Below are 24,414 nucleotides of genomic sequence, written 5' to 3'. Positions count from 1 at the left end.
TTGAAATATTTCATCTGTTACCCAATGTTCCTTTGCAGTTACCTACCTTGTACCTATGTTTGTCTGTCCTACATCTTTAATTGTTGTTTTTAAAGATGCCTAGTCTTCTTCAGCTGAACTGGCTACTCTGGGTTCCCTTATCACAACACCCACACCTTTAGCAAACTTCAGGACATCTTGCCATTCCTCGTTGCTTCAGTATCACACGTCCTTCCACATTTGATTTTTTTGGATGATTCTCTTTAAACTTCAATTTACTTTTCATCAGCACTAAATTCTGATTCAGGTCTATATCAGCATGACCCAATATCAGATTTTGGAATCTCTGTCTGACCATGGTTTAATCCAACTGGCACCTTTCCGTGTCTCTGGATCTTTTCCATGTACACTTCCTCTTGTGATTATGGAACAGAGTATTCACATTACCATCTGAAATTTATTGAAGAAGTCAATTAGTCTTTCCCTCTCACTCATACTTCAAAGCCCATATTCCCCATTACTCTTTCTTCTGTCCCTTCTCCTACAACCACATTCAAATCTGTCAAGACCATTACATTTTCATCTCCCTTTACATATTTAATCACCCATTCAATATCCTCATATACTTTCTCTATTTCTTCATCTGCTGCTTGCGATTCTGGCATGCATATTGTTGTCAGTGTCAGCTGGCTGTCGAATCTGATAAGACCAACACTGAACTGTTTACAGTAGCCCACTCTCTGCCCTACTTTCCTTTTCATAATGAATCCTGTGCCTATTATACCATTCTCCACTGCTGTTGATATTACCATATATTTGTCTGACCGGAAATTGTCTTCTTTTCATTTTTCTTTTCCCTATTATATTTAGATTCAATCTTTGCATTTCCCTTTTCAGATTTTTTTAATTTTCCTGTAAGGTTGAAACTTCTAAAATTCCAAGTTCTGACTCTAGAATGTCATCCTGTCATTGATTATTTCATCTATTTCTCAGGGTCACCTCCTCCTTGGCAGTCTCCTCCAGGAGATCAAATGGGAGATTAATCCAAAATCTTCTGCCAATGAAGAAATAATAATGACACTCTAGGAGATTCAAATGGGGGAATAACCCAGAATTTTCTGCCAACTGGAGAGATCATCATGACAGTTTTTCCAATTACATGCCATAAGTCCTGAAGATACAGGTTGTGTTTCTTTTATATAGTGGTTTCTATTGCCTTCTGCATCCTCAACCAGTTCACTCCTAATTCATCCATCTTTTAAGGGAAGTTTCCCACCTCAGGACAAGAGATTGCCTTGAATCTATGTCCCCCCTCCAACAACTTTTGCAAGGTCTTTGGCAGAATGAGGGTGACTTCTTATGGCAGAAGTCTTCAGCCATCATTGCTGAGGATTTTTAATCAAAATTTCACCAATGGCTGGGTTCCAATACAGGACTACGACATTTTGATTAACAGTCAAAGACACTACCACTAAACCACTGGTTCAATACTAACAGGGGAGTGTTAGAGAAAAGAAACGGTGGAGGGTGACTTCCAATGCAACAATCCCTGAAGGTTCTAATAAGCCTGCACATAATCCATATCAAGGTAGAGTGCTGCACTAGATGAGATATGAGGAGGAAAAACTTCTGGTAGCTGTGGTATCACAGAAGAAAAGAAGAGTCTGCACTGTACAGGAACTCCAAGAACAATGTGCTGTAAATGTGATACTTGTTTGTACTTAGTGTGATTTGGACCATATCGCAGAGAGTGAGTACTATTGCCTAAAAACAACATGAATGGCATAACTGCATTATTTTATTTGTTGTCATGTATTCCATTTTAAATTTATGTTCTCCCTAGTCTGACATATAGGTTACACATTATTGTTTAAATTATTATTTTTGTTTTGTTTTGCTGTTTGTGTGTGTGTGTGTGTTTTACTGCATCATGCCAAAATGGCTGGACAGATTTGGATGAAATTTGACACGGAGATAGTTTATACCCTGGATTAACACATAGGCTACTTTTAAAAGTGTTCAGTGCAAGATATTTATTTACTTGAAGGATATAATGTGAAACATGGAAATAATAATTGAGCTCTGTGCAATGACCAATGAAAAGTAACAAAAGGAAGACCAATCAAAAAGCATAATGAATTAACGCTTATTTCCAGATTGAAAACTGTGTTATGACACATTGCGTTTCAAGGGAACGTGGTGTCAAAGATTTATCACAAACCCAAAATTCTTGGTATAATTCGCTCTAAATGTCAGTTAAAGTCATATTCGCAGAAATACCCTTAATGAGCTTCTCGTACATCAAACGAAATAGCAACATTAGAATATTCCATGTAGCTACACAGTTAGAGACATCATGTTACCTAACTGAATTGTTTACAACCCTGGTTCACATCCTGATGCAGTGAAATATTATTATTTCTTTCCTTTCTCAGACGTTATGTCTGGTTAAAAATGGAAAGTGACGCGGACCTTGATCAAGTGTGACTTCCTTTTAACTGTACGGTATATGTTACATTGCATTTAGGAACTTTCGGGTAATTGAACATGTATCAATAATTACGGATTTCTGTAGCTGTATATACAGGGCTATTACAAATGATTGAAGCGATTTCATAAATTCACTGTAGCTCCATTCATTGACATATGGTCACGACACACTACAGATACGTAGAAAAACTCAAAGTTTTGTTCGACTGAAGCCGCACTTCAGGTTTCTGCCACCAGAGCGCTCAAGAGCGCAATGAGACAAAATGGCGACAGGAGCCGAGAAAGCGTATGTCGTGCTTGAAATGCACTCACATCAGTCAGTCATAACAGTGCAACGACACTTCAGGATGAAGTTCAACAAAGATCCACCAACTGCTAACTCCATTCGGCGATGGTATGCGCAGTTTAAAGCTTCTGGATGCCTCTGTAAGGGGAAATCAACGGGTCGGCCTGCAGTGAGCGAAGAAACGGTTGAACGCTTGCAGGCAAGTTTCACGCATAGTGATATGAAAGATTCAGTGTTTAAACCTCCTCTACCAAGAAACGTGCCAGAACTGCGAGCTCGTATCCACAATGCTTTCGAACTCATTGATAGGGACATGCTGCGCCGAGTGTGTGAGGAACTTTATTGTCGGCTTGATGTCTGCCGAATCACTAAAGGGGCACATATCGAACATTTGCGAATGCTTAAAAAAACTTTGAGTTTTTGTATGTGTATTGTGAAAATATCTCAAATAATAAAGTTATTGTAGAGCTGTGAAATCGCTTCAATCATTTGTAATAACCCTGTATATGTTTGGATGTAGCTGTATTGCGTTGATGTACTGGTGGATATTGTGTGGTATGACTCCTGTAGTTGATAGTATAATTGGTATAATGTCAATTTTATCCTGATGCCACATGTACTTGATTTCCTCAGCAAGTTGGATGAATTTTCCAATTTCTTCTCCTGTATATTTGTTGTATTGGGTATGGATATTTCGATTAGTTGTGTTAATTTCTTCTATTTATTGGTGAGTATGATGTCAGGTTTGTTATGTGGTGTTGTTTTAATGTTATAGTGGCTCTGTTCCAGTATAATTTGTATTCATCGTTCTCCAGTACATTTTGTGGTGCATACTTGAATGTGGGAATGTGTTGTTTTATTTGTTTATGGTGTATGGCAAGTTGTTGATGTATTATTTTTGCTACATTGTCATGTCTTCTGGGGTATTCTGTATTTGCTAGTATTGTACATCCGCTTGTGATGTGATCTAGTGTTTCTATTTGTTGTTTGCAAAGTCTGCATTTATCTGTTGTGGTATTGGGATCTTTAATAATATGCTTGCTGTAATATCTGGTGTTTATTATTTGATCCTGTATTGCAATCATGAATCCTTCTGTCTCACTGTATATATTGCCTTTTCTTAGCCATGTGTTGGATGCGTCTTGATCGATGTGTGGCTGTGTTAGATGATACGCATGCTTGCCATGTAGTGTTTTCTTTTTCCAATTTACTTTCTTCGTATCTGTTGATGTTATGTGATCTAAAGGGTTGTAGATGTGGTTATGAAATTGCAATGGTGTAGCCGATGTATTTATATGAGCGATTGCTTTGTGTATTTTGCTAGTTTCTGGTCGTTCTATAAAGAATTTTCTTAAATTGTCTACCTGTCCATAATGTAGGTTTTTTATGTCGATAAATCCCCTTCCTTTCTGCTTAATGTGAATCTTTCTGTTGCTGAATGTACGTGATGTATTCTATATTTGTGGCATTGTGATCGTGTAAGTGTATTGAGGGCTTCTAGGTCTGTGTTACTCCATTTCACTACTCCAAATGAGTAGGTCAATATTGGTATAGCATAAGTATTTATAGCTTTTGTCTTGTTTCTTGCTGTCAATTCTGTTTTCAGTATTTTTGTTAGTCTTTGTCTATATTTTTCTTTTAGTTCTTCTTTAATATTTGTATTATCTATTCCTATTTTTGTCTGTATCCTAGATATTTATAGGCATCTGTTTTTTCCATTGCTTCTATGCAGTCGCTGTGGTTATCCAATATGTAATCTTCTTGTTTAGTGTGCTTTCCCTTGACTATGCTATTTTTCTTACATTTGTCTGTTCCAAAAACCATATTTATATCATTGCTGAATACTTCTGTTATCTTTGGTAATTTGTTGAGTTGTTGATTTGTTGCTGCCAGTAGTTTTAGATCATCCATGTATCGCAAATGTGTGATTTTGTGTTGGTATGTTCCAGTAATATTGTATCCATAATTTGTATTATTTAGCATGTTGGATAGTGGGTTCAGAGCAAGGCAGAACCAGAAAGGACGTAATGAGAGTCCTTGGTATATTCCACGCTTAATCTGTATTGGCTGTGATGTGATATTATTTGAATTTGTTGGATATTAAGTGTGGTTTTCCAATTTTTCATTACTATGTTTAGGAACTGTATCAATTTAGGATCTACTTTGTATATTTCCAATATTTGTAGTAACCATGGGTGGGGTACACTATCAAAAGCTTTTTGGTAATCGATGTATGCGTAGTGTAGCGACCTTTGTTTAGTTTTAGCTTGATATGTCACCTTTGCATCTATTATCAGTTGCTCTTTACATCCTCGTGCTCCTTTGCAACAGCCTTTTTGTTCTTCATTTATAATTTTGTTCTGTGTTGTATGTGTCATTAATTTCTGTGTAATGAATGAAGTTAATATTTTGTATATTGTTGGTAGGCATGTTATGGGGCAATATTTTGCTGGGTTTGCTGTGTCTGCTTGATCTTTAGGTTTCAGATAAGTTATTCCATGTGTAAGTGTATCAGGAAATGTGTATGAGTCTGCAATGTAACTGTTAAATAATTTAGTTAGATGTGAATGTGTTGAGGTGAACTTCTTTAGCCAGAAATTTGCTATTTTATCTTTTCCAGGGGCTTTCCAATTGTGCGTAGAATTAATTGCTCGGGTGACTTCATGTTGCAAAATTATCACTTCAGGCATTTGTGGTATCATCTTGTATGTGTCTGTTTCTTCTTGTATGTGTCTGTTTCTGCATGTATCCACCGTGCATGCCTGTTATGTTGTACCGCGTTTGACCATATGTTGCTCCAGAAGTGTTCCATATCTGTTATGTTTGGTGGATTGTCTATTTTAATGTGTGTGTTATCTACTGTCTGGTAAAATTTCTTTTGGTTTGTGTTGAATGTTTGGTTTTGTTTCCTTCTATTTTCACTTTTTTTTGTATCTTCTAAGTCGTTTGGCCAATGCTTGTAATTTCTGCTTCTTTTCATCTAATTGCTCTATCGCTTCTTGTTGTGAGATTTTACCTAACCTTTTTCGTTTTTTGTCCGATATTTCATTTCTTATAAATTGTGTTAGCTCTCCTATGTCTTTTCTCAGTTTTTCTATTCTGATCTGTAGCCTGTGTTGCCATGCTGGTTTTGTGGGTTTCTTCTGTGTATCGGTTTGTTTTGATCTCTGCTTAGTGTGTATATTTAGTGTAGTGAGTGCTCCTATATAAACCAGTTGCTGTAACTCTTAAATAGTTGTATTTTCATTTATTTTGTTGTGTATGATTGTGTTGATAGTTTTTATTGTTGTTTCGACTTGTGGGTTATTTGGTGGTCTATGCAAGAATGGTCTAATGTCTGTATTTGTGTCTTTGTATTCTATATATGTCAGCTGAAATTTTTCTTTTATATCTAACATGTGTGTCACTTCGTGTTCTATTTGTGCTTGTTCTGGTGGCTGTTTTAAGATTTCGTTTTCCTCTGATTGTTCAACTGATGCGTCTTGTTCTTTGTTTGTTTGCTTTGGGATGTTTGAGTCCATTACTGTATTTTCTTCTTCTTCTGATTGACCATTATTTTGTTCCAGTATTTGTTGTACTTGTTGTTTGATGTTTTCTAATTCTGACTGGGGTATCCTGTTATTTTTTATTATTACACGGATCTGATCAGCTAGTCGTCGTTCCATTAAAAATTTTAATTCTGGGTATCTGGTAATAAATGTCGTGTATACTTGTGATCTGTGTCCAGTTGTGTTGGTTCCTAAGTTTGTTGCTTGGTAATAACGGAAAATGAGGTGTCGGTCAACTTCATCTGACCATCTCATCCTCTGTCTTTGTTTTCCTTCTAGAGTGGTTGCAGGAAGCATATCCTGCAAAACACCTCTATTTGGATTTAAATCATTTTCCATGTGGCTAGCAGTTTCGTTACCATTGTGGACGGGCATAGGGTTCAAGGGTCGTCCCCGACCATGACAGCGCTTGTCCGAGGCTTCATTAGTTCTGTCCTGATCCAACTAATCACACTAAAAGGGGGGTTAGCCCTATTAGTGGTTTGTTCTTTTCGTTGCCTTTTAGGACTGGCAGAACATACCGGAGGCCTATTCTGTTCCCGGGCCTCCACGGGCTTTATTATTATTATTATTATTATTATTATTATTATTATTACCGTGGGAGTTTCTTATAGGAAATTGATATAATTATAACACTGCTTCCCATTAATATTTGCTTTTTTAAAAATTGTTTTATGAGGTTGCTCACACCCAGTATTATCAACATCAGAAAACTGACAAGTTCCTTAGCTCCCGGTCATCTATGGAATCAACGTGAAGACTTATAACAATGGTGTTACTTACATGCAGTATGACAAACTGAGAGATGTCCTTTAAATGTAGGGCATCATAGGATGTTAATGAGGTTGGATTGTTATAAGTGAGCTTATCTGCTGGTAACAGGCACACAAGTGAGGACAGGTAACATTGCTTAATATTCAAATGTTATAAAATCTGCGATGCATCAAACCAGAAATTGCTCACTTTCTTTCTCTGTGAAGTTAGTAGGTCTGTTACCCATTCAAGCTGAAACGACTGGATAGATTTTGATGATCTTTGGAATGTAGCTAGCCTAAACTCTGAATTAACACACAGGCTGCCTTTTATTGCAAAACAAATAACTTTGTGTGGGATGGCTATGAGACTATTGCTCCCAAGGGATGTGTAATGTGATTAAAAATTCATAACTGAAAGTTAACCATCACTTGAATGCATTAAGTGTGGCTAGAGATTAGTTTTTAACTGTTTCAACAAATGAAAGAAGTACGTACGCAAATCTATGAAAGCAGAATTTCTGTTGAATTTGCTGCTGGCCCAGCTGACAGCTAATATGAAAGTTCAACTCTACAACGACCGTGATTGTGCTCTATGCTCAATATCTCCTCAAAATCAGTGAGGGCCTCAAGGGAATGGATGCAGATGGCCTAATAAAATATGAAAGCCACTTCTGTAATGTTGTAAGCTCAGAAGATAACCTAGTTAATGAGGTTTTTCCAAGCTTACATGAAAGCTTGAGCAATAAGGAATGGTTATGTGGAAGATTTATCTTGGCATCTAAGTCTGAATTGGTGGAAAAAAAATCAATAAAAAATTATTGCTCCAGTACCTGGTGAGGTGGCCACCTACACATCAACCAACCCAGTGATGAGGAGAGATGACAATGTCATATCCTGTAGAGTTTCTAAATTCATTAGAGCTGTCGGCAGTGCTGTAATCCAAGTTGGAGCTGAAGCCCATCTTGTTGACGCATAACCTGGATGCATCACGATTGTGCAATGGCACCAGGTTAAGCATCAAGGACATGAGAAAGCATATTGTGCCGTCCTATATCACTGGTGGAACCATGGAAGAGAGAGTATTAATATCACGAATTCCCATCATCCCAAACAAATTTTCCATTCCATTTTTAACTCTTACAGTACCTCCTGAAAGCAGCCTTCTCAATCCTTACAAATAAGAGTCAAGGACAAACGTTAAAAATGGCACGTATTCATCTGGGCACCCCATGTTTCTCGTATGGACAGCTCTACGTTGGCTGCTCATGTGTATCAAGAACCAGAAATTTCTATACGGAAAACAGGAAGTCTCGGACTGTAGTTTATACAGACGTATTGCACCGGATTTCTGGCTTTCCACACATAGTAAGATAATTATGATATTGTCTTCACTAGCCACGTCACAAATAGTTGTGCAAATATTTACTCCCTTTCCTGGCACATTTTGTACTTTGCTACTCAATCACATAAAAATTTTTTCCTTAAGCAAACGAGAGGGCTTTGAGGGACCAGTGATCTGCCGCCATTTCGCTGGACTGCAAGTGGCTCATGCTGCAATACCTTCAAGAGAACGTTTGTGATGGCACATATGTGTGGGTAGTAAGTTTCAGCATTAATGTTTCCTTACAACTGACTGTTTAACTGTAGATAACCCCCTGGGCCCAGCTAGTAAACATATAATTACCTTATTTGTAAAATACAGAAACAAAAATTAATTGATGTAGAAATGAGCTAAAACTGATCATGGTTTGCTGACAATCTATCGTGGACTGCCAAAAATGCATTGTGTTATAATTAAATAAAAAGGATTACAGATTGAGGCTTTGCCTCCATATAATAAGGGCTATTCTATACGAACTGTGGAGATTGACTGACTGTTACAACTGGTCTGACTGCGAATAAATCACTATTATGCAAATGTTACTGTTTTTTTTTTTTCCTTTTAATTTGCTGAAAACATATGCAGAAAACTGCTGCATCATTGTGGTAGTTGTTGTCCATGTCATCGAAAGACTGTTTTAATGCAGCTCTCCATACTAGTCTGCAGTGTGCAAGCCTCTTCATTTCTGAATAACTACTGCAATCTACATCCTTTCGAACCTGCTTATTTATTCACCCCTTTATGGAGAAATGTTTATGAAATTTAGAAATTTATCCTAGCATATAAATCCTAATCAATGTTTAGAAATTAATAACAAAAAACCTTGTAATTTAGTAGTAGTAGTAATCGTAATAATAATAATAATAATAATAAATATTTACATCTGTATCTAGGGAACTGTTCAAAGTAGAGCATAACTTTATGAACTTGTTTTTGAGGCAATTGACTATCTTTGCTAGTTCCAGCAACACTGACCGTCCCTCCTAAGATACAATTTTAATATTAATTCCAGAAGACAAGTATTTTATTCTCCAAAAGATGTAGAACATACCATGGTTCTTCTCTGACAGAAGTGACCTTGTCGCTGGTAAAAAAATTTCCATTAGTTCTGGTACTTTTCGAATAATTCTGAAAGCACATAATGCTGCTTTTTTCCTGATGTAAGCATTAGGAGATTTCATGAGTCGTTCCACTTCTGCAGCAAGGTCTCTTGACATTTCTGGGGATGCTATTGCTCCTAGTGTACAAAGAGCTAATCCAACAACAAATTGTGTAGAGCTGTTCAGATCACTGAAACAATTTACAAAACAGTTATACATTTATACATAAACAGTAAACTTCAAATTAACAGTACAATTTGTTTTGTCACTGTACTTAAAACTAAATCTGCAGTGTCAACAAAAGGCCTCTGCTGTTTACACACATTTACAAAAAATAGGTATCGGGAACAACTGTATTCTTGTGCATTTATTTGAAGAAAATTTTGGTGTCATAGTTTCTGTCCATACAGTAAATAACATTTTGATTACTTGGGAACTTCTGGGAGAGTGGTACTTGGGAATTCGTTAAACCACAGTCGCAACTGAGGAAACTTGATGCAAATAAAACACTGACCAAATTAAAGTATGCAAAAGAGTGTATGAAAGAAATGGTAATAATCATATATGAGAGCATCAAGCCAACTAACACAATGTAACAAGTTAGGTTATCTGATGTATGTGGATTGTATGACATAACTAGATAATAATAATAATAATAATAATAATAATAATAATAGGGTTAACAACAGGAAACATGCATAATTTCCCCTTCACTCACTTTTGTTAACATTAAAAACTTTGAAGTACATGAATCTCATGATTTCTATATATGTATGAGAGCTTTAAAAATGAAATGAAATTAGTACTTTAAAACAATGCAAATAACACAAAATATAATTTTATTATAACAACAAAACAATCAATTTTTGACAAAATAATTTAATTGGATAAATAAATAATCTACTCACAAAGTGGTGGCAGAACATTTACATAAAAGAAGATTATAATTAGGCAAGCTTTCGGAGCCAGTGGCTCCTCCTTCAGGCAGAGAGGTTGAAGTCTCCCCTGAGCTGCAGTTCTGAGTGACTGTCCTGAAATCTATCCCTTTTTCTAGACCTCTCTAACCCTTTTCCTTCACTCCTCTTCCTTCCCCTTCGACCCTTCTGCCTGAATAAGGAGCCACTGGCTCCGAAAGCTTGGCTAATTATAACTTTATTTAATGTGTATGTTCTGCTGTCACTTGGTGAGTAGATTTTTTATCCACCCAGTTGAGTTATTTTGTCTGAATATAATTTTATTGCTTCAGTTTCATTTTTTAAGTGAGGTGTTTTCCCCAATTTCAGAAAGTCTCTATAACTCTGAGTTTTATTGTCATATGGTTCAAATCTTGGATAAAACTTTTCTCTGTGCACAATACCAATCTTCCTCATTAACCCATTAGTTTTAGTGCCCTCCACCATAAATCATCATAAAATCAACCCATTAGTGAGCAGCGTTACATTAATCATATACATGACAAGACTGAACTTTTACTGATTTCTTCGATAACATAAACTTTTATAATTTTGCTATGCTTATTTAAGGATTGATGAATCGCTGTTCTTTCATTCCTGTGTTAGTAGTTGTAAGAAGCAGTCCACTACATGGAATGTTTTGCCGTTGAATCTAAACTTTTTCCATGCAGCCTGAATCACATCACACCATGGATTTAGAGAAGTGTAACAATTGAAATATGTAATTCTTCTGGTTCAAAATTTGTACGTAGTTCCTTTACATACCAACAATTATATGCCATATATTTAAATTCATGCAACACTGTTTGTAGTGTGAGGAAACAAGCTACACTTTCAGGGTTACATAAAAGTAATGCTAAGTCCTAATGTGCACACTTAAAGAAGAAATTTCGGGCATTATTCTATTATGCCCATTGTCATTGCAATTTTGTGTTATTTTAGGTTTATTGGGATTGTGATAGAAAGAATATTGTCCCCAAAAATTGCCCCTTTCCAAAGAAGACGAAAAGTAGAGGTAGATGAAAGAGGTTCTGCAATGGAACTTTGATTTTACATTCTCTGATTTTAAGTTTTTCATGATTCTACACCATAAATTTATAGTCACCGTGAAAAACAATAAGATCAATATTAAAAAATCCCCAATTTTATATTTCTTCCTAGTGAGGTTTACCTCAATTCTACATTCTTACTCGATGCCTCGCTTGACTCCATGCCATTTTGTCCTACTGACATCTGAGACCAAATGAGTTGTAAGTGGCACACCATGAATCCTGCAGGGCTATCCATAAATCTGTAAGAGTTCGAGCGGATGGAGATCTCTTCAGAACAGCATGTTGCACGGCATCCCAGATATGCTCAATAACGTTCATGTCAGGGGAGTTTGGTGGCCAGTGGAAGTGTTCAAACTCAGAAGATTATTCCTGGAGCCATTCTGTAGCAATTCTGGACGTGTGGAGTGTCGCATTATCCTGCTGGTATTCCCAAAGTTGGTCAGAATGCACAATGGACATGGATGGCTGCAGGATGCTTACGTATGAGTCACCTGTCAGTGTCATACCTTGAAGTATCATGGGTCTCATGTCATTCCAAAAGCACACGCCTGTACCATTACAGTGCCTCTACCAATTTGAACAGTCCCCTGCTAACATGCAGGGTCCATGGATTCATGAGGTTGTTTCCATACCCATACATGTGCATCGGCTCGATAAAATTTGAAACAAGACTCGTCTGACCAGGCAACATGTTTCCAGTAATCAACAGTCCAATGTTGGTGTTGATGGGCCCAGGCGAGGTGTAAAGCTTTTTTGTCGTGCAGTCATCAATGGCATATGAGTGGGCCGTAGACTACAAATGCCCATACTGACGATGTTTCGTCGATGGTTTGCATCCTGACTCTTGTTAATGGCGCAGCACTGAAATCTGCTGTTATGTGTGGAAGGGTTGCACTTCTGTGATGTTGAACGATTCTCTTCAGTCGTTGCAACGCTATAGGTGTATAACAAATGAAGTGACTGCGGCTTCCACTTAGGTTTAATTTATATAGTCATACTTTGTATGCCCTTCACTACCACGCATTAATTTTACTTACAGTAGTTCTACCTGGAGCCCATCGACAGAATCTGGTACATATCATGCCTTTCTGACCACAGCCAACGTAAGTTACTCCATTTAATATGTGCGGCACCAGAATTAACAGGATGCGTTCAGTGAATAATTGCGCAATGGCTTGTTCATCTTTTGTTGCTGTCCTCAATGGTGTTTAATGTGTTGTGATGGCAGGCAGATCATCATAAATGTAACAAATTGCTGGGACATAGAAACACTGAAATCACAGCAGGCTTAACTTAATTTCATATTCATTGGTATAAATAAGTACCATATGAGAAGGAAAGCTTGTTTGTATATTTATGCTTTCATGAAACCTGCTGTGTTTACACTACAGCAAGCGGCAAGCTTAAGTGCAAACGGCAGGTGTTGGCAATACTGTAGAGCATTCCACCTCAAACACTCAGCACAATGAACAAGGAAAAGTTCGCAAGCAATACACTAGAGATCACTGCACTCGCCTAACCAGAGTATGCTGCACTGCCATTGGCTACAGAAGGGAAACACTCTCCCTCACATATTGGATTCCAACACCTTTCAACGCACTTCAAAATTTTAGGTTTAATTCACTGTGTTCACCAATTTTTGCTTTTTTCTGGGTGAGCACAAATAAAAGAATCTCAAAAACACTTGTTTTGAAGTATATAATTTGTGTTTGTAGCATGTCGGAAAATAGCTCTATTACCCTGTACACAGATACCAACTTCAATTTTTTTATGAGTGTTTACTTGCTGTCACACATCTGTGATTTTTTAAAGAACTAATGAAATTCATTACCACAAAAAATTGTGTAAACATTGTATTGTAGATTTATTTTCATTCACTTGCACAGATTTTATACAAAGTACTGGACAAGATTACAGTTTTTAATCAAATATGCCAATTACATATATCTTTTCTTGTATTTTGGTGGTTTTAACATTTTCTTCAATTCTGAATTTCCCTCAATTTTACATTTTTTAATACTGGACCACACAAAAACAAAAAACAGAGATTTCACTGTATTCATTCTGCCACACAAAAGATAAATGGTCTGTTTCTGTGTAAATCACATCCTGTAGCATCAGATATAACCTAATGTGAACCCAGTAACTAATGTTAAAAGATATTCTTAGCAGTTCAGGGAATACACTGATGTTCCTTCACTCTCCATCCAGACTAAATACAGCAAGCACATGTATGGAAGTGACTGATTGAATTAAACAGTGAGTAATGACAATATTAGCAAGCCTCCAGCCTGACTGGCCTTGGCAGCTAGAGACAGTGGTCGTGTGTGTGTGTGTGTGTGTGTGTGTGTGTGTGTGTGTGTGTGTGCGCGCGCGCACGTGTGTGTGTGTGTGTGTGTGTGTGTGTGAGTGCGCTGTCTAGTTTCGAAGGAGGCGTTTTGGGTGAAAGCTTCCTGTTCCAGCAATCTTTCTGTTGTGCCTATTTGTGACTCAATGGGGATTAGCAATCTATTCTTTCCATAATACTGTCATTATTCCATCCTGGATTCTCCATTGTTTAATTTTGTCAAACAGTGAAAAAGTGCAGGATAGATATCCATGACATGAATCGGTACTGGGTAATTTTAAGTCGTTTATTGGAAACCACTACACAATCCCTGGAAATGCAATCTCTCACATAAGTTTCTGGAGAGAAATTGAGCAATTATATATGACAAGGTATATGATGCCGCAGAAAGAACCTGGACAAACCCCATACTCCAGTACTGTAGCAGACAAACTCTGCTTTGATGAAATGAACAATCTAATTATGAAAATACCCAAATGGAAAAGAAGCCAATGTGTTGGAATAAACTGTAAGACATCAGCATGTACCCAGTAACAATACAAGAAATTCAAAGTGGGCCTGTGTGTTGAATGTTCTGCTGCTTAGCAAACCAAGTACGTTGTTGTTTTTGATTTGTAATTTGTACTTATGTTTGATTTGTTTCTATCTGAAGAAAAATATGTAAAACTTATTACATAAATTTACATTTGGCTCTCATTTGAGCTTGGTGTTATGTATATGGTATGGCATATTATATTAAAACTAGAAGGAAAACTTGTATTCTTTTCACTTTGAATGCTACTTTTTCAAAGCAAAAAACAAGTTATAAGTAACAAATATAAAAAAATACAAAAAAAACGATTCAGGAGCTAATGGGTTCAAATAACACGATCTGAGAGTTCTTTTCAGAAACACACCAACAAGAAGTCTATCCTGTCGCAATAACATAATCTTAAATCAATCCAGGATGAACTTGTAGAATAGTGGTGGCTGTTAGTTTGCGTAATGAATTATTACCATTGTTGAAATGGTAAGCTTGGCTAATTTAGTAAACTCATCTATGTCAATTACACACTGAGGTGACCAAAGTCATGGGATACCTCTTAATATTGTGTCAGACCTCCTTTTGCCCGGTGCATTGCAGCAACTCTATGTGGCATGAACTCAACAAGTCGTTGGAAGTCCCCTGCAGAAATAGTGAGTCACGCTGCCTCCACAGCTGTCTATAATGGCAAAAATCTTGCTGGTGCAGAGTTTTGGGCATAAAATGAACCTCTTGCTTGTGTCCCATAAATTTTCAATGGGCTTCATGTTGCTCGATGTTGGTGGCCAAATCTTTCACTCAAATTGTCCAGAATGTTTTTCAAACCAATTGTGAACAGTTGTGAGCCTATGATATGGCACACTGTCGTCCAAAAAATTCCAATGTTGTTTGAGAACATGAAGTCCATGAATGGCTGCAAATGTTCTCCAAGTAGCCAAACATATCTATTTCCAATCAATGATTGGTTCAGTTGGACCAGAGTACCCAGTCCGTTCCACATAAACACAGCCCACACCATGATGGAGTCACAATCAGCTTGCACAGTGCTTCATTTACAACTAGGGTTCATGGCTTCATAGGGTCTGCGCCATACTTGAACGCTACCGTCAGTTCTTGCCAACTGAAATTGACACTCATCTGAACAGTTCATCGTTTTCCAGTCGTCTAGGATCCAACCAATATGGTGACGAGCCCAGGAGAGGCGCTGCAGGTGATGCCCTGCTGTTAGCAAAGGTAGTTGTGATGCCTGTCTCCTGCCACAGTCCATTAATGTCAAATTTCGCTGCACTGTCCTAATGGATATTTTCATCATATGTCTCACACTGATTTCTGCAGTTATTTCATGCAGTGTTGCTTGCCTGTTAGCAATGACAATTCTACACAAATGGCGTTATGCGCAGTCATTAAGTGGAGGCCACTGGCCAGTGTGTTTCCTGTTGCGAGAGATAATACCTGAAATTTGGCGTTCTCAGCACACTCCTTACACTCTGGATCTCAAGTTCATTAAATTCCCTAATGATTTCAAAAATGGAACGTCCCATAAGTTTAGCTCCAGATACCATTCCGTGTTCTAAGTCTGTCAACTCCTGTCACGTGGCTATAGTTACGTCCAAAACATTTTCACATGAATCACCGGAGTACAAATAATGGCTCTGCCAATGCACTGCCTCTTTGTACCTTAGAAATGTGTTATTACCACCACCTGTGTATGTGCATATCACTATCCCATGACTTTTGTCACCTCACTGTATAATTACTGAAGGAATTTTCAGCTGCACCACTTTCTCTACCTTCCCTCATTTACAGTATAAATTGCATCAGAATCAAGTAAATCACTTATTCTAGCAAAACTGGTATCTGATGTCATTTCGGTGATTACAAAATCGAGTCAAATTTATAAGACCACTTGCCAATATGACAATGCACTCCCTCTGGCCTGGGTGCATACACTGACTCAATTGGGGAGGCAGTCATAAAGTGACTGTATGCTCTCCTGAGGCAAGCTGTGCTACAACTGTTGCAAATGATTCTTGATACCCTGGATACTGGCAATACGATGGAGTTGACATCTGAGCTGACTCTGCACATTCCTTTGGGTGACAGATCTGGGAATCTTGCTGACCTCTACATGACACAGACGGTTCATAGAGAGATATGCCTTGGGAGGACAATCATTGTTCTGTTGAAAGTTAGCCACTTGATATCAGCACATGAGAGGTAGCTCACGAGGAAGAGGATGTCCATGCTGTACCCTGACGTCATCAGTTTTCCCTCAGTCACTACTGGCCATGTCCTCAAGTCATACGCAATGGCTCCCCATATCATGATGCCAGGAGTAACTACACTGTACTTCTCCAAAACATCACGAGAATGGTACTTCTCGTCATGTCCCTGTCATATGCACCAGTGACGCTTACCCAGAGTAGTGCAGAAATATGATTTATTGCTGAACACAATGCGGCAGTAGTCCTTTGCTTCCTGGTCACAGCACCACTACAAGCACTGCCATTTGTATTGTAGTATTAACATCAGCTTAGGCAGGGAACATTAATTCACTAGTCTGGTTACTCCTAGTCTCTGTGCAACAGTGTGGGATGACAGAATGTTGCAGGGTTTCCATTGCTTACCATCTCAGATGGCAGGTGTAGATGTGAGAGGTTACAATGTGCTTGGTGCCAAATACTGCAATCCTCCCAAGATGTAGTCACACATGACTGACTGTAAGCTTGTAAACTAGTATTCCTGCACTTATGTTCCCATGCAGTACAACACTGGGCCACTGTCACATACAACTGCCCCACAAATCTGGATACTGCAAGATTCGACCAGCTGGTTAAATTAAAACCCACACCGAGGCTCCTTTGAAACTCTGCCAGGTGCTCACAAAGCTGCTTCACACAAAGATGCACTACATATTCCTGTATTTCACAGGGATTTCTCACTATTTTATGTTGTTCGTGCCCCTTATACAAAGGTCACTTGATAAGTCTGGTAATTTTCATGAAAGAATGGAACTTTTTTGTTACACCTTCATGGCTCGTTAGCTTTATTATTCCAAGGTTTGTATAAAGAATTTCAACACTGTACAGCATAAGGTTCACTGCTGAAAGTCGTCTGAATTGGTCAGTGTGTAGACTGTGACTAAAAATGGAGAAAACGGAGTTTCATGCTGTAATTAAACATTTTCATTTCAAGGTTTAGACTGCTGCACAAATCACAACAGAATTGGATGAAGTTCACAAGGACTCTGCACCATCACTGAAGACCATTTACTTTTGGATTAATGAATTTAAATGTGGCCGGACAACAGCTACTGAAGATGAAACGTGCTCCAGCTGTCCAATTGGGGTCACCACATAGCAAACCAGTGATATGGTAACGCAACACTGCCTAATAAAAACTCGCGAGATTGCTGCAACTATATGCATCTTAACTGAGCGAATGCATAGTATGCTATACAGATAAGTGGCTACGAAGAAGCTGTATGCGAGATGGGTGAGGAAATTGCTCACATCTGACCAAAAGTGCATCCAGCACAATGTTTTAACATAATGTCTGGCGATGTTTAGTCATAAACTGCAAAACTTTTTTTTCCAATTTGTGACTGGTGACGAGACCTGGATCCATCATCACACACCCAAATCAAAACAATGGACAAAGGCTGGTGAACGTGCACCAAGAAGGCAAAGACCATTTTGTCAGCTGGGAAAGTTATGGCCACTGCTTTTTGGAAGCCCCAAGAAATGATCTTCAAGTATTACTTCAAAAAAGGCAGAACAATAACTGGACCCTATCATGCTTCATTGCTGGACTGTTTAAAATTTGCATTAGCTGAAAAGACCAATGTTGGCAAGTAAAAAAACTTGTTCTTTCAGAATGATACTGCACCATCCCACACGCCAGTGATAAAATGGTGGAACTGCATGAATTTGGCCTCAAATTGGTTCATCATCTGCCCTATTCACCAGACTTAGCTCCAAGTGACTTCTTCCTGGTTCCTAACTTGAAACTTTAGCTAGCTCGGAAGAAATTTTCATCAAATGGGGAAGTGACAGTTGCCATCAATGAGTATTACGCAGAATTGACAAACCTATATTCCCAATGGGGTGAAAAAGCTGGAGATAATCACTGGACCAAGTGTATATTCCTCAAGCTATGCTGAGAAGTAAGGTGAGTTGTACATGAGACAAACTTTTTTCTTGCTTTTTACTAGACTTACCAAACCACCGGTGTATAACAAACCAGGGCCAATAACACTAAACAGAAACGATGTTATTGCATTCTTATGAATTTCAACCTGCCACAAAGAATTGCAGCTCTCTTCATTTACATACCAGCCATGTGTGTATGTGAATAAAGTTACATTGACATCCAATCGTGTCATCTGTGTGCTTCACTTTTTTGTCTGGCAATGTATTTTAAACACTTCAAACCCCAAATCAAAAAGTATTTTTGAAAGTGCTGTAAACTTACTTTTTGAGGCAGTTTGTAATAAGCAGATGCACATCTTGGCGTTCATCCAATAACAACATGGCACCTAGGTACCCTATTCGCTTGTCAGTAAAGCGTGGAGAGGCAATCAGTTTTAGACATTCAAGTTGACCGAAATGGGCAGGGTACCTGTAAAACAATTTTATGAATATTAAATCCTTTTATGTATTCTGAATACCTTTACACAACACACTTATTAAAAGCATATAGACTGGCTGTTAACATGAGATAGATGATGACATTAAAAACACTAAATATACTGATTTTGAGGAGTTTACTTCATCCCAACAATTCACTTCATTAAAAAGTAACTGATGTGAACAATGGCCCCCAAAATTCTCGCACTACGCAAGGACTACAGCACATTTTATAGAAACATTTCACCTGTCTTTGTTATACTGTAAGGTTCTGAATGAAATACAAACAACTATATGTAATTGCTCACCATCTAGGTGAAGCACTGAGTGATTAAACATCACAAAGTGTAAAATCAAGCACATCTACGCATAGTGTGAGTGTGTGATAGCTAAAATTTACATTGTTGGAATCCACTGACCTATAAGAGAACTCCAAAGAAAAGCAAATGCATTTTGGATATAAAAATATAATTTTTTGGTGTATCTGTGTATGAGAAAAGGGATTTGGCAGGTGTATAAGATTGTGAGGAGGCAATGCAATATGTTTGAACTGTAGAAAACAGGTAGGGAAAGGAACGGGAAGAGAAAACTTCTATATACTGATACAGACTGAAAAAAACAACCTATGAAAAGTTGGATTCATGGAAGATGCATCCTTTCTGAACTACTGTTCCACTTGGAAATGGTAGAATATCTATAATATAAACCACCTCAGAATGCCAAAAATGGTAAAATTGTAAAGTAAGGTTGCTCATTGTCAATGCTGATAGTCTATAATAGATTAGTATAAGGGTAGTCTTATATTTACAGATGAAGTTTTGGCAAATGAGGCCCGTGCAGATTTATTTCGAAATATTCGGAAGGATTAGGGGGGGAACGGTGCCACCAGCTTGGCTGAGAACTACGATGAATGACATCACTAACTACGACTGAGATGGGCACATAACCATTGGCATTGGATGTTGGCACAGTGACAGAGTGTTTCATAGTCTGACGAATGCCAAAACATCCGTCATCATGCCAATGGGAGCATGCAAATCAGCCATCTTCCAGGGAAGCAACTCCTTGACACCTGTACTGCTGAACAGAGACAAGCTGGCAGTGGCTCCATTATGATACGCGAACATACATATGGGCATCCATGGTTCCAGTGGAGCTCGTGCAAGGCACCATGATGGACAAGGAGTATCATATACTGGATGCAGACCACGTTCATGATGATCATGTTTCTTGACAGTAGTGGCATTTTTCAACAAGATAATGCACCATGTCACATGGCTAGGAGTGTGGCTCAAGGAACATAGTGGTGAGTTCCAATTGAGTGCTGGCCCCTAACTCGCCGGACATGAACCTGATCGAGTACATCTGGCATGTGATTGAAGGTGATGGTGGTGTGTGGTTCCATGCCACTACAAATCACTGCTGTTATCTGAGCCAAAGGTGGACATACCAGCTCTTAGGTAGGTGGCCATAACGTTCTGGCTGACCAGTGTATGTAGGCAGTTCATCCCTTCTGGGAATCAAGGATCTTGACGATTTTTGACTGTTAGTGACATTGATGCTGGCATGATGTCAGTTCCAGGGATTTCAAGAATGTTTTAATTTCATGTTTGAAGTCAGATAACAACTGACAAAAGAAATGTATAAATTTTTTTCATGTGATGTAGTTATAAATTAACAACTTCTGGATTTTTCCCTTGATTGTACTGTGAAACCCTGCCTCTCGACAAATTTCATGATTCTAGGTCCACGGGAAGTATCATGTAGGTTTTGATAAGCAAGTTTGCAAGTCTCAAAATAAATGATACAAATGGCTATATCTTTTGACTGAACTGACTTAATGGCTAATGTTTATTACACGCCAAGAGTCCACGGACCACAGTATGTGGCATAAACTTCAACCTGCCATGTCAACCCATTTCTGAGAAATAGAATTTTGAACACACAGACCGACAGACTGACTGACTGACAACAAAGTGATCCTATACCAGTTTCGTTTTTACCGACTGATGTATGGAATCCTAAAAATGTTGTGTGTGTATGTGTGGAGGAGGGATTTGTATTATACACAGATAAACACAGTATATATAAAAAATACAGTATATATAAAAAATAGAGGCAATGAGGAAACTAAAGAACTCTTTTGATGTGGGAGTTGTTTGTCATGGACAAAATATCTGCCCCATATGGTCTGATAGTCTAGTGGTAACTGAACATGAACAGTAACTGAGTTGGATGCTGAATGAAAAGACAGTGAGTTATCTGGTGACTATGATTAGAACATGTGCTATCTGATGACTATAATATACACATTAACAAACAGAAAACTGAGGCTGTGGTGGGTGCAGCATGAAGGCATGGACCAGAGACTTTTGAAGATTTTGAAACAGAATAATTACATAAATAATAAGCAAGAGATATTGACAACTGTCTAATACAAAAATTGACAACTGTGTGATACAAAAAGACAAATTTCTATGAAAAGGCACAGCTGCTAACAATGTAAGAAATTAATGAAGGGACCAGAATAGGATTAATGAAAACTATGTTTCAAGCACAGGGGGCAAAACATGGGCAAGGGGGAGGACTGAAATGAAATGATTAACAGCTTTTGAAATAGAGTGTTACATGAGAATCTGTAAGACCAAGTGAATTGATCAAGTAAGGAACAGAGACATCCTATAGCTACTCAGTGAAAAAAGGTCAACTACAGACATCAGTGAATCACAGAGAGAGAGTAGCTGTGAATATTTTATGAACCAGGTCATCACTGCAGTGGTAGTGTGAATGAGTCAGATGAGCAGTCCTACAAGTAACGGATATAATGTGGGATGCAACAGTTATGCTGGAATGAAGATAATAACTGGTAAGTGACATGAAAGAGAGCAGCATAAAGCTACCCTAAGCAACAACAAACATTCTCACTGAAAGGATTCAGAAAATCAGCAAAGTTCAGAAGGATTGAAATACTTCAAGAAGTATTTTAAACTGCTTCCAAAACAAGAGATGAACACTGTATATGACTAATGAACTAATTTTTACATATTCTTGTCAATCAGCTTGACAACCATGATATTCTTAAAAGTAAATTTCTAAACAGATGCTTAGCTTCTGAGAATATTATAGAATGACATACCCAAGCATATGAATGTAAAGAAGTTTTGCTATATTACGACATCGCCACACACTATCCTCTTCTCGGAATGTTGAGCGTATATAGGCACACTCTTTGTTGATGACAGCTCTCTCTTCTGCTGCTGTCCTGGCTGCACGTATCTGACGTATCAAATCTCGCAGCCGCATAGGTGTAGGCATTCGCACTGAAACATAGAATATTAATATATTTTTAATTATGAGAATATAAGCAAAGGGAGGAAACCAAGGAATGTTCTGAGAATTGACACATCTGATCTCCATGGGAAGTAGTCAACACTAGCTGAACTTAAAACAAACTACATATCAACCTGACTATTATAAAACTACATTTATTACTGCATTATATCCACAGAAACATAATCTACAAGGATTCTGTTGACAATAATGATTTAATTATAGACACCTTATAAATTATGGTTAAATGGTACGTAATTATGCGACAAACTTATGCTGAAAATCTGGCTTGAATTTCAATGAAATAGTAAGATTCTCACAAAGCAATAATTTCATATCAATCAATAAAATCTATATGAAAAAAAATGTGAAAGTTACAGGAGGCTTAGTGGAGGGCTTACATGAGGGTCACAGCAACGTTTGAGGAATTAATATAAATTAATTCTCATCTTTCCTAAAATTTAGCACTATATTTTTCCAAAGTCAGATATTTCTAATGATATTCACTGACTCGTACTGTCACATAACTAAATAAAGAGTCAAATAGTATAGCCCCTGTGAGGTTTCGCAGGAATACTCTTTAAGCAGATTGACACCCACAGGGACACGAAAAGTCATCAATACACAGTTTATCTCACTTTTAACAAAAACAAACAATAATCTAGACCCACAGCTGAGCCTTAAGGGGGATATATTCACTATGCACATACCCAAACTTGTGTGCATTTTATGCGGTTGCCAAATAGCACCTCCACCCTCCTCTTTTTTTTTTGCCTGAAGAACATGTCACACTGCAAACTTAACAGAATCGAGAATACCTGTCATTCTCAGCCGGAGGAAATAAAAATATGTGTACATGTGAGAAGAAATATGATTGATTATGTAATGAGAAAGCTTTTCTTTCAACAGAGGATTGCAACTGTCCACAAGGATGATACAGAAATGGGGAAACTGTGGAATGCAAAGTATGAATTATTCAGACATTCACCACATTTCCCATCCTCTGCAGTTATGGTGGCCCTAAAAATTTCTTCTGTAAATCTTTCAGAATCACACTTTATGGATCCAGTTTACTCAATGGAAAACTGATGAACAATATGCCTGGACACAACATCAGGGGGAGGGGGGTAAAAACTACAGCCAATTATTGTCAGGTTTACACATACACACAAATCATCATCTTATGGTGTTGCCACCAGTTCCACCAAGACGTCCTGGGTTTACACGGTTCTGACATTCTTTCGGCAATTTCATGACCTAAACCTGCCATAAATTTGTGAACAATAAAATTTATTTTAATGATGCGGCAGTGCAAATTCTTTACAAAATAATAATTTAACACATAAGCTACATGATTTTATTTTCTTAAAACTTTTAGTAGTGTGCTTTCCTGCATTTAACTACATAACACATGGCAGGACGTGGAACAGTTGTGTAAGTCTGTTTCTGGCTGTTTATTCGAAGACTATGTCTATTGACGACAATGCCGTAAGTAAATGTGTTTGGCACATTTGTTTTGATTCACACTTACCAGGAGGAGGTGTCCACATCAATTTAAACACTTAAAAGTGTGCTGAAACCTGAAACTGGCAAGTAATGCTAAGTAAAGGTGGTATTTTAAGCAACCAACCTTTTGGATATGATATCAAGTAGCTAAATTACAGAACACAGCAACGTCATGAGTTATTTTATTTATTCCAATCAATTTTATTCATGAGATGTGCGAGTCCTCAGATATTCATTGGCCTAGTGGCAACACATTACAAGTTACAAGAACAACTTGGCACCATCTCAAACACAGAGGATTGGATCACAGGCTACTAAAACAATTAGTACCTAAGGATGCTCACCTATGACAAACAAAACTGGTCAAAATAAATTAAATAATATGTGGTATGTGATCTACATCTACATGACTACTCAGAAATTCACATTTAAGTGCTATGCAGAGGGTTCATCAAACCACAATCATACTATCTCTCTACCATTCCACTCCCAAACAGCGCGCACGAAAAACGAACACCTAAACCTTTCTGTTCGAG

The 24,414-nt window shown here is 37.8% G+C and overlaps 1 protein-coding gene across 8 annotated transcripts in view; it reads right to left on the bottom strand.

The window, feature by feature from the left end:
• The window catches only part of LOC126176248 (AP-1 complex subunit gamma-1), a 191,794-nt gene that overhangs the window by 143,553 nt on the left and 23,827 nt on the right, over positions 1 to 24,414 (bottom strand). For all 8 annotated transcript variants that reach the window (XM_049923397.1, XM_049923413.1, XM_049923405.1 and 5 more), the window contains 3 exons: positions 22,179 to 22,362; positions 18,888 to 19,034; positions 9,491 to 9,729 (listed from right to left, as the gene is read on the bottom strand). In XM_049923397.1, coding sequence (XP_049779354.1) covers positions 9,491 to 9,729; positions 18,888 to 19,034; positions 22,179 to 22,362 — 570 coding nt within the window. The remainder of the gene's footprint in view (positions 1 to 9,490; positions 9,730 to 18,887; positions 19,035 to 22,178; positions 22,363 to 24,414) is intronic.

The sequence above is a fragment of the Schistocerca cancellata genome, chromosome 1 (genome assembly GCF_023864275.1).
Source record: "Schistocerca cancellata isolate TAMUIC-IGC-003103 chromosome 1, iqSchCanc2.1, whole genome shotgun sequence".
Lineage (NCBI taxonomy): Eukaryota > Metazoa > Arthropoda > Insecta > Orthoptera > Acrididae > Schistocerca > Schistocerca cancellata.
The sequence above is the reverse complement of the archived record's forward strand: the minus strand, read 5'-3'. Positions and strand labels throughout refer to the sequence as shown.